Genomic DNA, 17,055 nt, shown 5'->3' with positions numbered 1-17,055 from the left:
ACATCTCGAATGTATTCTAAAAACTCATATTATTCTTGAAAACAATCACAGCTTGAAAAATACGTATGAACTCATAGACAATATCAAGAGTTTTAACACCAAACCCCATCAATTATTGACTTCATTTGACATAGTAAACCTATATACAAATGTACCTATAGATGAAACTCTGACGATTGTGAACAACCACCTAAATTCATCAAATACCCTAGAACCTCAAGCAATAAATGAGTTAATGGAACTTCTAACAGAGATATTAAAACAAAATTATTTTATTTTTGAAGACAAATTTTACCAACAAACAGACGGTCTAGCCATGGGTTCACCACTATCAGGGTTTTTAGCCAATATCTACCTCGATCATATCGAAAATGAACACATCTTTTCAAATAAAAACAAATATAAGGACAAAATATTATTCTACTATAGATACGTAGACGACACAATAATGTTATTCAATGGAAACAATAGACAACTGAACCTCCTCCACAACTACCTCAACAAAATAGCTCCAAAACTGAAATTCACCATTGAAATAGAAAATAATAACCAACTCAACTTTCTCGATTTAACCATAAAAAAGAAGGACACGAAACTTGAATTTAGCATCTACAGAAAACCGACCACAACAGATCAAACAATTCATGCCAGCTCATACCATCCACATTCACAAAAAATGGGTGCCTACAACTCAATGATACACCGTTTACTAAGTATACCATTAAATAAATCCGACTTTGATTCAGAGGTAGCTATAATCAAACACATCGCTAGGGCAAATGGTTATGTTGACAGTTTAGTGGACAGACTTATCACCAAACATAAGAACAAACGAAAAACTAACATCGAAACTTGCCAACTAAACCATGAAAATAAGGCTAAATATGTATGTATCGAATACAGTCACACCATACAACACACATTGAAAAAATCTATGAGGGATAACAACTTAAGCCTAGTCTTCAACACGAAGAATAAAACAAAAAACTTGCTGAATTACAAAACGCCAATTGCAAAAATGAACAATAATAACAAAACTGGTGTCTATAAACTAAAATGTGCTGACTGCCCGAGCATATATATAGGCCAAACTGGTCGCGGGTTTAACACACGATTTAAAGAACACAGACCAAACCCTAGGACGAACAAACAGAAATCAGCATTCAGCCAACATATAATCGACAATAACCACTCATTCGGAACAATAGAAGACAGTCTAGAAATACTCCACATTTGTGAAAAGGGCAGAAAATTGGACACGTTGGAGGAGTACGAAATATACAGAGCTCACAAAAATAACGATGAAAATAAATTTGTTCTGAATGAAAAAACTAAATTTTAGCTCCAACTCGATATTCAATTCTATCATTCCTACCAAAGAAACAGCTGTCCACTGCCTCCGTGACTAACAATGATAAGCCTGGATAAACAAATAGTCACTAGTCAGTCTGTCCCCGACCCGCGGCGTGACCGTGTGTTTTGTTCGAGCAGGCCTGCATGTCTAAAGCTTTACGTGTTTTAAATGTATATGTTCCGTGTCGTGTCGTATTTGTGTTACGTGTTACGTGTTATTTAATTGAACATTGACGAAACCATATGGTGAATAAAAACTTCACTAGTACTCAGCTGAGGATGACAATGTGTCGAAACATGTACTGAAAACATTAAATGAAATTCAATGAGCTATTGACGTAAGTAATCTAGTCTTACAATAATATATACAGCTCAGGGGCTTAACAATGAATTTAAATTTAAACTATGTATTTATATTATGATCAAAAAAACCTGTCAATATTTATTTTCATATTATCGTTTCTATAATATTATTATATTTGTATTATTAATTACAAAAACATTACTAAAAAGTGTTCATTCATATATAATTATTATTATAAAAAACTTTTAAATATGTATTTATATTATGATAAAAAAAAACTGTGAATATTTATTTGCATATTATCCTTCCTATAATATTATTATATATGTATTATTAATTACAAAAACATCATTAAAAAGTGTTCATTCATATATAATTATTATTATAAAAATATTATAAAATATGTATTTATATTATGATCAAAAAACATTTATATATATTTATTTGTATATTATCCTTCCTATAATATTATTATATATGTATTATTAATAACAAAACATCATTAAAAAGTGTTCATTCATATATAATTATTTTTATATAAAAATTATAAAATATGTATTTATATTATGATAAAAAAAACCTGTCAATATTTAATTGCATATTATCCTTACTATAATATTAATATATATGTATTATTATTATTAAAAACATTATTAAAAAGTGTTCATTCATATATAATTATAATTATAAAAATATTATAAAATATGTATTTATATTATGATCAAAAACATTTTTATATATTTATTTGTATATTATCCTTCCTATAATATTATTATATATGTATAATTCATAACAAAAACATTATTAAAAAGTGTTCATTCATATATAATTATAATTATAAAAAAACTTTAAACTATGTATTTATATTATGATCAAAAAAACCTGTCAATATTTATTTGCATATTATTGTTTCTTTAATATTATTATATTTGTATTATTAATTACAAAAACATTACTAAAAAGTGTTCATTCATATATAATTATTATTATAAAAAGATTTAAAATATGTATTTATATTATGATAAAAAAAACCTGTCAATATTTAATTGCATATTATCCTTCCTATAATATTAATATATATGTATTATTATTATTAAAAACATTATTAAAAAGTGTTCATTCATATATAATTATAATTATAAAAAATATTATAAAATATGTATTTATATTATGATCAAAAAACATTTATATATATTTATTTGTATATTATCCTTCCTATAATATTATTATATATGTATTATTAATAACAAAAACATTATTAAAAAGTGTTCATTCATATATAATTATTATTATAAAAATATTATAAAATATGTATTTATATTATGATCAAAAACATTTATATATATTTATTTGTATATTATCCTTCCTATAATGTTATTATATATGTATTATTCATAACAAAAACATTATTAAAAAGTGTTCATTCATATATAATTATAATTATAAAAAATATTATAAAATATGTATTTATATTATGATCAAAAACATTAATATATATTTATTTGTATATTATCCTTCCTATAATATTATTATATATTTATTATTAATAACAAAAACATTATTAAAAAGTGTTTCATTCATATATAATTATTATTATAAAAATATTATAAAATATGTATTTATATTATGATCAAAAACATTTATATATATTTATTTGTATATTTTCCTTTCTATAATATTATTATATATGTATTATTCATAACAAAAACATTATTAAAAAGTGTTCATTCATATATAATTATAATTATAAAAAAACTTTAAACTATGTATTTATATTATGTTCAAAAAACCTGTCAATATTTATTTGCATATTATCGTTTCTATAATATTATTATATTTGTATTATTAATTACAAAAACATTACTAAAAAGTGTTCATTCATATATAATTATTATTATAAAAAAACTTTCAACTATGTATTTATATTATGTTCAAAAAAACCTGTCAATATCTATTTGCATATTATCGTTTCTATAATATTATTATATTTGTAATATTAATTACAAAAACATTACTAAAAAGTGTTCATTCATATATAATTATTATTATAAAAAACTTTAAAATATGTATTTATATTATGATAAAAAAAACCTGTCAATATTTAATTGCATATTATCCTTACTATAATATTAATATATATGTATTATTATTATTAAAAACATTATTAAAAAGTGTTCATTCATTTTCTAATTATAATTATAAAAATATTATAAAATATGTATTTATATTATGATCAAAAACATTTTTATATATTTATTTGTATATTATCCTTCCTATAATATTATTATATATGTATTATTCATAACAAAAACATTATTAAAAAGTGTTCATTTATATATAATTATAATTATAAAAAAACTTTAAACTATGTATTTATATTATGATCAAAAAAACCTGTCAATATTTATTTTCATATTATGGTTTCTATAATATTATTATATTTGTATTATTAATTACAAAAACATTACTAAAAAGTGTTCATTCATATATAATTATTATTATAAAAAACTTTTAAATATGTATTTATATTATGATAAAAAAAAACTGTGAATATTTATTTGCATATTATCCTTCCTATAATATTATTATATATGTATTATTAATTACAAAAACATCATTAAAAAGTGTTCATTCATATATAATTAAAAAACTTTAAACTATGTATTTATATTATGATCAAAAACATTTATAGCTCAATCGTTGTGAAAGCAGACAAAAGCAACGCCATTGTAGTGCTCGGAAAAGAAGAATATATAAAGAAGACAGAAGATTTCATCAAAGAAAATAACTTCAAAGAGCTGAAAAAGGATCCCACTTAGCCAAACCTATAGGAAAAAAGAACTGGACACCATTTAGAAGATCGCTCAAGTGAATGGATTTCGGACCAAGACGATAGAGGACATCGCAAGGAAGACGAGGAGGAAAATCGATAGACAGAATACACTACACAGCAGAACAACATTAGAAGAGATAAAAGAGGAAAACACTAGATATATCACATTTAGCTACACGGGGACTACAACACAAAGGACTGCTAACAGATTCAAGAAATACGGAGTTTCAATAGCCTACAGGACTCAGAACACCATGAGTAAAATACTGCATCCAAAAATAGAAGATTGTAACAAATTCGACACTTCAGGCATATATAAAATCAATTGTGACGATTGTGATAGCTTCTACATTGGACAGACTGTGAACTTCGTTAACCGCTTCAAAAACCACATATCTGCATGGAGGAACAACAAACCGGAAAGATCAAATGTCGCACAACACCTGTTACAAAATGGGCACTCACTAGGAAAAATGGAGGATAGTCTAGATATTTTAAAGAATTGTAAGAAAGGATATGTAATGAATGCTCGGGAAGAATTGTATATTTATAAGGAAAAATGTAAAGATAGAAATAAGTTGATTAATGAACAAATACATTTTGATTCCAGTTGCACTTATAAAAATGTATTGGCCGGTGCTTCCGGTAGCCAATAGGGTATAAGTAGGGACGCCATTTAAAGATTCTTGTCATTCGCCTATTGGGTCTGATGATGATTGGAGTGTCCAATCGAAATCGATCACCACTTACCACCTTTTTTGTAAATTTACCGTCTTGTGAGTAACAGTATAAGCGTAAATATATGTTTTAAGTGTTTTAAGACGTTTCTTTTATTTACTTTCCGTAAATTTAATAACACGTACAATGCTGATCAAGAAGTTATTTAGTGAAGCTAGTCAAGCAAAATTAGCAGCAAAATATAGGGATACAAGAATCAAGATTTCCATGAAGATTGCAGATATTTACTTCAAACTAAGAATGCATCAAGAAGAGAATTACACCACAATACGCTAAAATCAAAGTCAACTGTAACACTACTGCCGCTAAAAGAACCAAGGAACAAGGAGAGGTATTATTCATCCAAAATATGATCAAACAACTTTACTGTGAAAAAGAAGAACTGAACCAGATTGCCTACGACATCCACCTACAATTTTTGAGATCATACGGACTAATAGCATGGAATTTACTACACGAAGTCGTCAGTGAAGAGGTTGAAGATGCCATGGACAGGAAATATTTACGGATAAACTACAAATTAGACAAACTCGTAGAAAAGAATACACCTAATAAAGACTTGGATAGGACCAGTACAGAACACAAATTCCAGAAGAGAGTCATCAACCTTACAGACATTCAATTCAGTGAAGAAGAAACGAAAATACTGAACTACGGAATGAAGTACAATTTCCCAATGAAGAAGAAGGGCGAAAACGAACTACTAGCTACTGAAGTTGAAGCAAATGTAAAATCACTCAGAGACGTAGACCATTATGCCGTTCGGAAGGAAGTAACAGCCAACGATTTCACCAGCCAAGGACACATAGATCCCAGCAGAAATTAAGAACTGAAGACGTGCAGCAAAATAAAGAAGAAACTGGAAGAGAATAGCTCAATCGTTGTGAAAGCAGACAAAAGCAACGCCATTGTAGTGCTCGGAAAAGAAGAATATATAAAGAAGACGGAAGATTTCATCAAAGAAAATAACTTCAAAGAGCTGAAAAAGGATCCAACGCAGAAGTACCAAAGAGAGCTGTCCGACGTCGTGAAGAGATGCACCAGAGTGATTCCCGAAGAATGTCGACAGAAGATGAACATCCTAAATTCTAAAGCGCCCGTGATGAAAGGGATCCCAAAAATACAAAAGAAGAATGTACCCATCAGACCATTAGTTAACTTTAAATGTGCTCCTACCTACAATGTTTCAAAATTGTTAGCAAGTAAGCTCAGTAATGATTTAGAATTAGAATATGTATACAATGTAAAGAATAGTTATGAATTTGTTGAACGTGTCAAGAACATAGACATAGATTCGAATAGTAGGCTAGTCTCATTTGATATCGCAAATCTGTACACAAACATACCTGTATCCGAAACTGTAGATCTTGTTAAATGTAGGCTTTTACAGAATAGTTTAGACGATGAATATGTCAATCAGATTGTAAAATTACTTGTGACTGTTTTGAAGCAAAATTATTTTAGATTTAACAATAGATTTTACGAACAAACAGATGGTTTAGCTATGGGAAGTCCACTTTCGGCAATTTTGTCAGAAATATTTTTACAGCATCAGGAAAAAGAAATGTTAACGAATTTAAGAACAAATCATGATGTAAAACTGTATGTTAGATATGTAGACGACATTCTTGTTATCTTCAGACAAGCCCAGGAGCAGGAGCACGAAACGATGATGCAGACACTAAACAACCACCACCCGAACCTAACCTTTACTAACGAGTTTGAAGAAAACAAAAAGATCAAATTCCTGGACCTCACATTAGAGAGAAAAGACAGCAAGATAGAGTTTGACATCTACAGGAAACCTACGCAAACGGACACTACAATCAACAACAAGTCTATCCATCCGACAATCCACAAGACCGCAGCCTTTAGATCTATGCTGTACCGAGCCTATAAGATCCCACTTAGCCAAACCTATAGGAAAAAAGAACTAGACACCATTTAGAAGATCGCTCAAGTGAATGGATTTCGGACCAAGACGATAGAGGACATCGCAAGGAAGACGAGGAGGAAAATCGATAGACAGAATACACTACACAGCAGAACAACATTAGAAGAGATAAAAGAGGAAAACACTAGATATATCACATTTAGCTACACGGGGACTACAACACAAAGGACTTCTAACAGATTCAAGAAATACGGAGTTTCAATAGCCTACAGGACTCAGAACACCATGAGTAAAATACTGCATCCAAAAATAGAAGATTGTAACAAATTCGACACTTCAGGCATATATAAAATCAATTGTGACGATTGTGATAGCTTCTACATTGGACAGACTGTGAACTTCGTTAACCGCTTCAAAAACCACATATCTGCATGGAAGAACAACAAACCGGAAAGATCAAATGTCGCACAACACCTGTTACAAAATGGGCACTCACTAGGAAAAATGGAGGATAGTCTAGATATTTTAAAGAATTGTAAGAAAGGATATGTAATGAATGCTTGGGAAGAATTGTATATTTATAAGGAAAAATGTAAAGATAGAAATAGGTTGATTAATGAACAAATACATTTTGATTCCAGTTGCACTTATAAAAATGTATTGGCCGGTGCTTCCGGTAGCCAATAGGGTATAAGTAGGGACGCCATTCAAGATTCTTGTCATTCGCCTATTGGGTCTGATGATGATTGGAGTGTCCAATCGAAATCGATCACTACTTACCACCTTTTTTGTATATTTACCGTCTTGTGAGTAACAGTATAAGCGTAAATATATGTTTTAAGTGTTTTAAGACGTTTCTTTTATTTACTTTAAGTAAATTTAATAACACGTACAATGCTGATCAAGAAGTTATTTAGTGAAGCTAGTCAAGCAAAATTAGCAGCAAAATATAGGGATACAAGAATCAAGATTTCCATGAAGATTGCAGATATTTACTTCAAACTAAGAATGCATCAAGAAGAGAATTACACCACAATACGCTAAAATCAAAGTCAACTGTAACACTACTGCCGCTAAAAGAACCAAGGAACAAGGAGAGGTATTATTCATCCAAAATATGATCAAACAACTTTACTGTGAAAAAGAAGAACTGAACCAGATTGCCTACGACATCCACCTACAATTTTTGAGATCATACGGACTAATAGCATGGAATTTACTACACGAAGTCGTCAGTGAAGAGGTTGAAGATGCCATGGACAGGAAATATTTACGGATAAACTACAAATTAGACAAACTCGTAGAGAAGAATACACCTAATAAAGACTTGGATAGGACCAGTACAGAACACAAATTCCAGAAGAGAGTCATCAACCTTACAGACATTCAATTCAGTGAAGAAGAAACGAAAATACTGAACTACGGAATGAAGTACAATTTCCCAATGAAGAAGAAGGGCGAAAACGAACTACTAGCTACTGAAGTTGAAGCAAATGTAAAATCACTCAGAGACGTAGACCATTATGCCGTTCGGAAGGAAGTAACAGCCAACGATTTCACCAGCCAAGGACACATAGATCCCAGCAGAAATTAAGAACTGAAGACGTGCAGCAAAATAAAGAAGAAACTGGAAGAGAATAGCTCAATCATTGTGAAAGCAGACAAAAGCAACGCCATTGTAGTGCTCGGAAAAGAAGAATATATAAAGAAGACGGAAGATTTCATCAAAGAAAATAACTTCAAAGAGCTGAAAAAGGATCCAACGCAGAAGTACCAAAGAGAGCTGTCCGACGTCGTGAAGAGATGCACCAGAGTGATTCCCGAAGAATGTCGACAGAAGATGAACATCCTAAATTCTAAAGCGCCCGTGATGAAAGGGATCCCAAAAATACACAAGAAGAATGTACCCATCAGACCATTAGTTAACTTTAAATGTGCTCCTACCTACAATGTTTCAAAATTGTTAGCAAGTAAGCTCAGCAATGATTTAGAATTAGAACATGTATACAATGTAAAGAATAGGTATGAATTTGTTGAACGTGTCAAGAACATAGATATAGATTCGAATAGTAGGCTAGTCTCATTTGATATCGCAAATCTGTACACAAACATTCCTGTATCCGAAACTGTAGATCTTGTTAAATGTAGGCTTTTACAGAATAGTTTAGACGATGAATATGTCAATCAGATTGTAAAATTACTTGTGACTGTTTTGAAGCAAAATTATTTTTGATTCAACAATAGATTTTACGAACAAACAGATGGTTTAGCTATGGGAAGTCCACTTTCGGCAATTTTGTCAGAAATATTTTTACAGCATCAGGAAAAAGAAATGTTAACGAATTTAAGAAAAAATCATGATGTAAAACTGTATGTTAGATATATAGACGACATTCTTGTTATCTTCAGACAAGCCCAGGAGCAGGAGCACGAAACGATGATGCGGACACTAAACAACCACCACCCGAACCTCACCTTTACTAGTTTACGAGTTTGAAGAAAACAAAAAGATCAAATTCCTGGACCTCACATTAGAGAGAAAAGACAGCAAGATAGAGTTTGACATCTACAGGAAACCTACGCAAACGGACACTACAATCAACAACAAGTCTATCCATCCGACAATCCACAAGACCGCAGCCTTTAGATCTATGCTGTACCGAGCCTATAAGATCCCACTTAGCCAAACCAATAGGAAAAATGAACTGGACACCATTAAGAAGATCGCTCAAGTGAATGGATTTCGGACCAAGACGATAGAGGACATCGCAAGGAAGACGAGGAGGAAAATCGATAGACAGAATACACTACACAGCAGAACAACATTAGAAGAGATAAAAGAGGAAAACACTAGATATATCACATTTAGCTACACGGGGACTACAACACAAAGGACTGCTAACAGATTCAAGAAATACGGAGTTTCAATAGCCTACAGGACTCAGAACACCATGAGTAAAATACTGCATCCAAAAATAGAAGATTGTAACAAATTCGACACTTCAGGCATATATAAAATCAATTGTGACGATTGTGATAGCTTCTACATTGGACAGACTGTGAACTTCGTTAACCGCTTCAAAAACCACATATCTGCATGGAGGAACAACAAACCGGAAAGATCAAATGTCGCACAACACCTGTTACAAAATGGGCACTCACTAGGAAAAATGGAGGATAGTCTAGATATTTTAAAGAATTGTAAGAAAGGATATGTAATGAATGCTTGGGAAGAATTGTATATTTATAAGGAAAAATGTAAAGATAGAAATAAGTTGATTAATGAACAAATACATTTTGATTCCAGTTGCACTTATAAAAATGTATTGGCCGGTGCTTGTGGTAGCCAATAGGGTATAAGTAGGGACGCCATTCAAGATTCTTGTCATTCGCCTATTGGGTCTGATGATGATTGGAGTGTCCAATCGAAATCGATCACCACTTACCACCTTTTTTGTATATTTACCGTCTTGTGAGTAACAGTATAAGCGTAAATATATGTTTTAAGTGTTTTAAGACGTTTCTTTTATTTACTTTAAGTAAATTTAATAACACGTACAATGCTGATCAAGAAGTTATTTAGTGAAGCTAGTCAAGCAAAATTAGCAGCAAAATATAGGGATACAAGAATCAAGATTTCCATGAAGATTGCAGATATTTACTTCAAACTAAGAATGCATCAAGAAGAGAATTACACCACAATACGCTAAAATCAAAGTCAACTGTAACACTACTGCCGCTAAAAGAACCAAGGAACAAGGAGAGGTATTATTCATCCAAAATATGATCAAACAACTTTACTGTGAAAAAGAAGAACTGAACCAGATTGCCTACGACATCCACCTACAATTTTTGAGATCATACGGACTAATAGCATGGAATTTACTACACGAAGTCGTCAGTGAAGAAGGTTGAAGATGCCATGGACAGGAAATATTTACGGATAAACTACAAATTAGACAAACTCGTAGAGAAGAATACACCTAATAAAGACTTGGATAGGACCAGTACAGAACACAAATTCCAGAAGAGAGTCATCAACCTTACAGACATTCAATTCAGTGAAGAAGAAACGAAAATACTGAACACGGAATGAAGTACAATTTCCCAATGAAGAAGAAGGGCGAAAACGAACTACTAGCTACTGAAGTTGAAGCAAATGTAAAATCACTCAGAGACGTAGACCATTATGCCGTTCGGAAGGAAGTAACAGCCAACGATTTCACCAGCCAAGGACACATAGATCCCAGCAGAAATTAAGAACTGAAGACGTGCAGCAAAATAAAGAAGAAACTGGAAGAGAATAGCTCAATCGTTGTGAAAGCAGACAAAAGCAACGCCATTGTAGTGCTCGGAAAAGAAGAATATATAAAGAAGACGGAAGATTTCATCAAAGAAAATAACTTCAAAGAGCTGAAAAAGGATCCAACGCAGAAGTACCAAAGAGAGCTGTCCGACGTCGTGAAGAGATGCACCAGAGTGATTCCCGAAGAATGTCGACAGAAGATGAACATCCTAAATTCTAAAGCGCCCGTGATGAAAGGGATCCCAAAAATACACAAGAAGAATGTACCCATCAGACCATTAGTTAACTTTAAATGTGCTCCTACCTACAATGTTTCAAAATTGTTAGCAAGTAAGCTCAGCAATGATTTAGAATTAGAACATGTATACAATGTAAAGAATAGGTATGAATTTGTTGAACGTGTCAAGAACATAGATATAGATTCGAATAGTAGGCTAGTCTCATTTGATATCGCAAATCTGTACACAAACATTCCTGTATCCGAAACTGTAGATCTTGTTAAATGTAGGCTTTTACAGAATAGTTTAGACGATGAATATGTCAATCAGATTGTAAAATTACTTGTGACTGTTTTGAAGCAAAATTATTTTTGATTCAACAATAGATTTTACGAACAAACAGATGGTTTAGCTATGGGAAGTCCACTTTCGGCAATTTTGTCAGAAATATTTTTACAGCATCAGGAAAAAGAAATGTTAACGAATTTAAGAAAAAATCATGATGTAAAACTGTATGTTAGATATGTAGACGACATTCTTGTTATCTTCAGACAGCCCAGGAGCAGGAGCACGAAACGATGATGCAGACACTAAACAACCACCACCCGAACCTCACCTTTACTAACGAGTTTGAAGATAACAAAAAGATCAAATTCCTGGACCTCACATTAGAGAGAAAAGACAGCAAGATAGAGTTTGACATCTACAGGAAACCTACGCAAACGGACACTACAATCAACAACAAGTCTATCCATCCGACAATCCACAAGACCGCAGCCTTTAGATCTATGCTGTACCGAGCCTATAAGATCCCACTTAGCCAAACCAATAGGAAAAAAGAACTGGACACCATTAAGAAGATCGCTCAAGTGAATGGATTTCGGACCAAGACGATAGAGGACATCGCAAGGAAGACGAGGAGGAAAATCGATAGACAGAATACACTACACAGCAGAACAACATTAGAAGAGATAAAAGAGGAAAACACTAGATATATCACATTTAGCTACACGGGGACTACAACACAAAGGATTGCTAACAGATTCAAGAAATACGGAGTTTCAATAGCCTACAGGACTCAGAACACCATGAGTAAAATACTGCATCCAAAAATAGAAGATTGTAACAAATTCGACACTTCAGGCATATATAAAATCAATTGTGACGATTGTGATAGCTTCTACATTGGACAGACTGTGAACTTCGTTAACCGCTTCAAAAACCACATATCTGCATGGAGGAACAACAAACCGGAAAGATCAAATGTCGCACAACACCTGTTACAAAATGGGCACTCACTAGGAAAAATGGAGGATAGTCTAGATATTTTAAAGAATTGTAAGAAAGGATATGTAATGAATGCTTGGGAAGAATTGTATATTTATAAGGAAAAATGTAAAGATAGAAATAAGTTGATTAATGAACAAATACATTTTGATTCCAGTTGCACTTATAAAAATGTATTGGCCGGTGCTTCCGGTAGCCAATAGGGTATAAGTAGGGACACCATTCAAGATTCTTGTCATTCGCCTATTGGGTCTGATGATGATTGGAGTGTCCAATCGAAATCGATCACTACTTACCACCTTTTTTGTATATTTACCGTCTTGTGAGTAACAGTATAAGCGTAAATATATGTTTTAAGTGTTTTAAGACGTTTCTTTTATTTACTTTAAGTAAATTTAATAACACGTACAATGCTGATCAAGAAGTTATTTAGTGAAGCTAGTCAAACAAAATTAGCAGCAAAATATATGGATACAAGAATCAAGATTTCCATGAAGATTGCAGATATTTACTTCAAACTAAGAATGCATCAAGAAGAGAATTACACCACAATACGCTAAAATCAAAGTCAACTGTAACACTACTGCCGCTAAAAGAACCAAGGAACAAGGAGAGGTATTATTCATCCAAAATATGATCAAACAACTTTACTGTGAAAAAGAAGAACTGAACCAGATTGCCTACGACATCCACCTACAATTTTTGAGATCATACGGACTAATAGCATGGAATTTACTACACGAAGTCGTCAGTGAAGAGGTTGAAGATGCCATGGACAGGAAATATTTACGGATAAACTACAAATTAGACAAACTCGTAGAGAAGAATACACCTAATAAAGACTTGGATAGGACCAGTACAGAACACAAATTCCAGAAGAGAGTCATCAACCTTACAGACATTCAATTCAGTGAAGAAGAAACGAAAATACTGAACTACGGAATGAAGTACAATTTCCCAATGAAGAAGAAGGGCGAAAACGAACTACTAGCTACTGAAGTTGAAGCAAATGTAAAATCACTCAGAGACGTAGACCATTATGCCGTTCGGAAGGAAGTAACAGCCAACGATTTCACCAGCCAAGGACACATAGATCCCAGCAGAAATTAAGAACTGAAGACGTGCAGCAAAATAAAGAAGAAACTGGAAGAGAATAGCTCAATCGTTGTGAAAGCAGACAAAAGCAACGCCATTGTAGTGCTCGGAAAAGAAGAATATATAAAGAAGACGGAAGATTTCATCAAAGAAAATAACTTCAAAGAGCTGAAAAAGGATCCAACGCAGAAGTACCAAAGAGAGCTGTCCGACGTCGTGAAGAGATGCACCAGAGTGATTCCCGAAGAATGTCGACAGAAGATGAACATCCTAAATTCTAAAGCGCCCGTGATGAAAGGGATCCCAAAAATACACAAGAAGAATGTACCCATCAGACCATTAGTTAACTTTAAATGTGCTCCTACCTACAATGTTTCAAAATTGTTAGCAAGTAAGCTCAGCAATGATTTAGAATTAGAACATGTATACAATGTAAAGAATAGGTATGAATTTGTTGAACGTGTCAAGAACATAGATATAGATTCGAATAGTAGGCTAGTCTCATTTGATATCGCAAATCTGTACACAAACATTCCTGTATCCGAAACTGTAGATCTTGTTAAATGTAGGCTTTTACAGAATAGTTTAGACGATGAATATGTCAATCAGATTGTAAAATTACTTGTGACTGTTTTGAAGCAAAATTATTTTTGATTCAACAATAGATTTTACGAACAAACAGATGGTTTAGCTATGGGAAGTCCACTTTCGGCAATTTTGTCAGAAATATTTTTACAGCATCAGGAAAAAGAAATGTTAACGAATTTAAGAAAAAATCATGATGTAAAACTGTATGTTAGATATGTAGACGACATTCTTGTTATCTTCAGACAAGCCCAGGAGCAGGAGCACGAAACGATGATGCAGACACTAAACAACCACCACCCGAACCTCACCTTTACTAACGAGTTTGAAGAAAACAAAAAGATCAAATTCCTGGACCTCACATTAGAGAGAAAAGACAGCAAGATAGAGTTTGACATCTACAGGAAACCTACGCAAACGGACACTACAATCAACAACAAGTCTATCCATCCGACAATCCACAAGACCGCAGCCTTTAGATCTATGCTGTACCGAGCCTATAAGATCCCACTTAGCCAAACCAATAGGAAAAAAGAACTGGACACCATTAAGAAGATCGCTCAAGTGAATGGATTTCGGACCAAGACGATAGAGGACATCGCAAGGAAGACGAGGAGGAAAATCGATAGACAGAATACACTACACAGCAGAACAACATTAGAAGAGATAAAAGAGGAAAACACTAGATATATCACATTTAGCTACACGGGGACTACAACACAAAGGTTTGCTAACAGATTCAAGAAATACGGAGTTTCAATAGCCTACAGGACTCAGAACACCATGAGTAAAATACTGCATCCAAAAATAGAAGATTGTAACAAATTCGACACTTCAGGCATATATAAAATCAATTGTGACGATTGTGATAGCTTCTACATTGGACAGACTGTGAACTTCGTTAACCGCTTCAAAAACCACATATCTGCATGGAGGAACAACAAACCGGAAAGATCAAATGTCGCACAACACCTGTTACAAAATGGGCACTCACTAGGAAAAATGGAGGATAGTCTAGATATTTTAAAGAATTGTAAGAAAGGATATGTAATGAATGGCCTTGTTCACCATATTTATCAATGATTTGGTTCAGCATTTGGATTCAAATGTACTGCTTTTTGCTGATGATGCCAAGATCTTCAGAGAGATTTCACATGTGAGAGACTGCGAGGCTCTACAGAATAGTATTGATTTACTGTCAGTGTGGTGCCAGATGAATGAAATGTCTTTGAATGTCTCAAAGTGCTCTGTGGTAACCTTCACCAGATCTAATAATCCTATTATTCATCCGTATAAACTAGCAGATCAGCAACTTCAACGTTCTTCAAAGGTCAAAGACTTAGGCATCATACTCTCTCCTGACCTCAATCCTCAAGAGCACATTAACTACATTTGCAAGAAGGCCAACTCAGCACTTAATTTCATCACCAGGGTCAGTCATGACAGATTTTCAGTATCGGCACTGGTAACTCTTTATATCCATCTTGTCAGACCCATACTTGAGTTTTCCTCCACAGTTTGGAATCCGTACCAGTCTGGTCAGATCGCCAGGCTGGAAAACACTCAAAGCCGTTTTGTTCGCCTGGTTGGTCTACGTTTGGGGATGCAATACCGTGCTGTTCCTGTTCATGATCTGCAACTCCAGTTGAACCTGTTGCCTCTTTCTACCAGACGTGAGGTAAATGATGTCTTATTCCTGAAGAAATTGATCACATCCTCCATTGATGCTCCCGACCTGCTCTTGGAACTAGACTTCCGCACATCACGTAGCCTTCGCCATACCCAGCTGTTTGCGAGGCGGCAGTACTCAACACAGTACATGTACCACAGTGCACTTCCTCGTCTGCAACGTCTGGCAAACAACCTACCTGGTCAATTGGACTTGTTCAGCATGAACAATGAAACGTTTAAAAAAAAACTCGTTAGCAGCTTGCGTTCCTCGTAGATTTATCATTATTGTTTTGTTGTTCTTGTCCGTGTTATGCTTCATTGTTACTTTTATATTTATATTTATATTGTTATTTACTATATTTTGTTATATTTATTTCCTATTTACACTGTTGTTGCTTGTTATATCGTTATATCATCTTGTTATATCTATATCTTGTTATATCTATACCTTGTTATTTCTTATATCTTTTTATATCTTATATCTTTCTATTATCATTGTTAATCTATTTATTGAATGTACTTCAAGTTGGCTAAAATTTCATCAAAAATGTCTATTTTTTTTTTAGTCTTATATAAGTTTTGTCATATTTATGTATTGGTTTGACCGTTGGTATAAATAAATAAATAAATAAATAAATAAATAAATAAATGCTTGGGAAGAATTGTATATTTATAAGGAAAAATGTAAAGATAGAAATAAGTTGATTAATGAACAAATACATTTTGATTCCAGTTGCACTTATAAAAATGTATTGGCCGGTGCTTCCGGTA

At 32.9% G+C, this 17,055-nt stretch overlaps 1 protein-coding gene across 1 annotated transcript; it reads left to right on the top strand.

The window, feature by feature from the left end:
- Positions 1–15,667: 15,667 nt before the first annotated feature.
- LOC128982422 (uncharacterized) lies at positions 15,668–16,558 on the top strand. Its single transcript, XM_054401379.1, has one exon. The coding sequence runs from the start codon at positions 15,668–15,670 to the stop codon at positions 16,556–16,558; it is 891 nt and encodes a 296-aa protein (XP_054257354.1).
- Positions 16,559–17,055: the final 497 nt, after the last annotated feature.

The sequence above is a fragment of the Macrosteles quadrilineatus genome, unplaced genomic scaffold (assembly GCF_028750875.1).
Source record: "Macrosteles quadrilineatus isolate MER2022 unplaced genomic scaffold, UCM_ALF_1.0 Scaffold_307__1_contigs__length_107377, whole genome shotgun sequence".
In the NCBI taxonomy this organism is placed as follows: domain Eukaryota; kingdom Metazoa; phylum Arthropoda; class Insecta; order Hemiptera; family Cicadellidae; genus Macrosteles; species Macrosteles quadrilineatus.
The sequence above is the reverse complement of the archived record's forward strand: the minus strand, read 5'-3'. Positions and strand labels throughout refer to the sequence as shown.

Excerpts from the sequence above, each read along its gene's own strand:
- LOC128982422 (XM_054401379.1), top strand. The coding sequence starts at position 15,668 with ATGGCCTTGTTCACCATATTTATCAATGATTTGGTTCAGCATTTGGAT.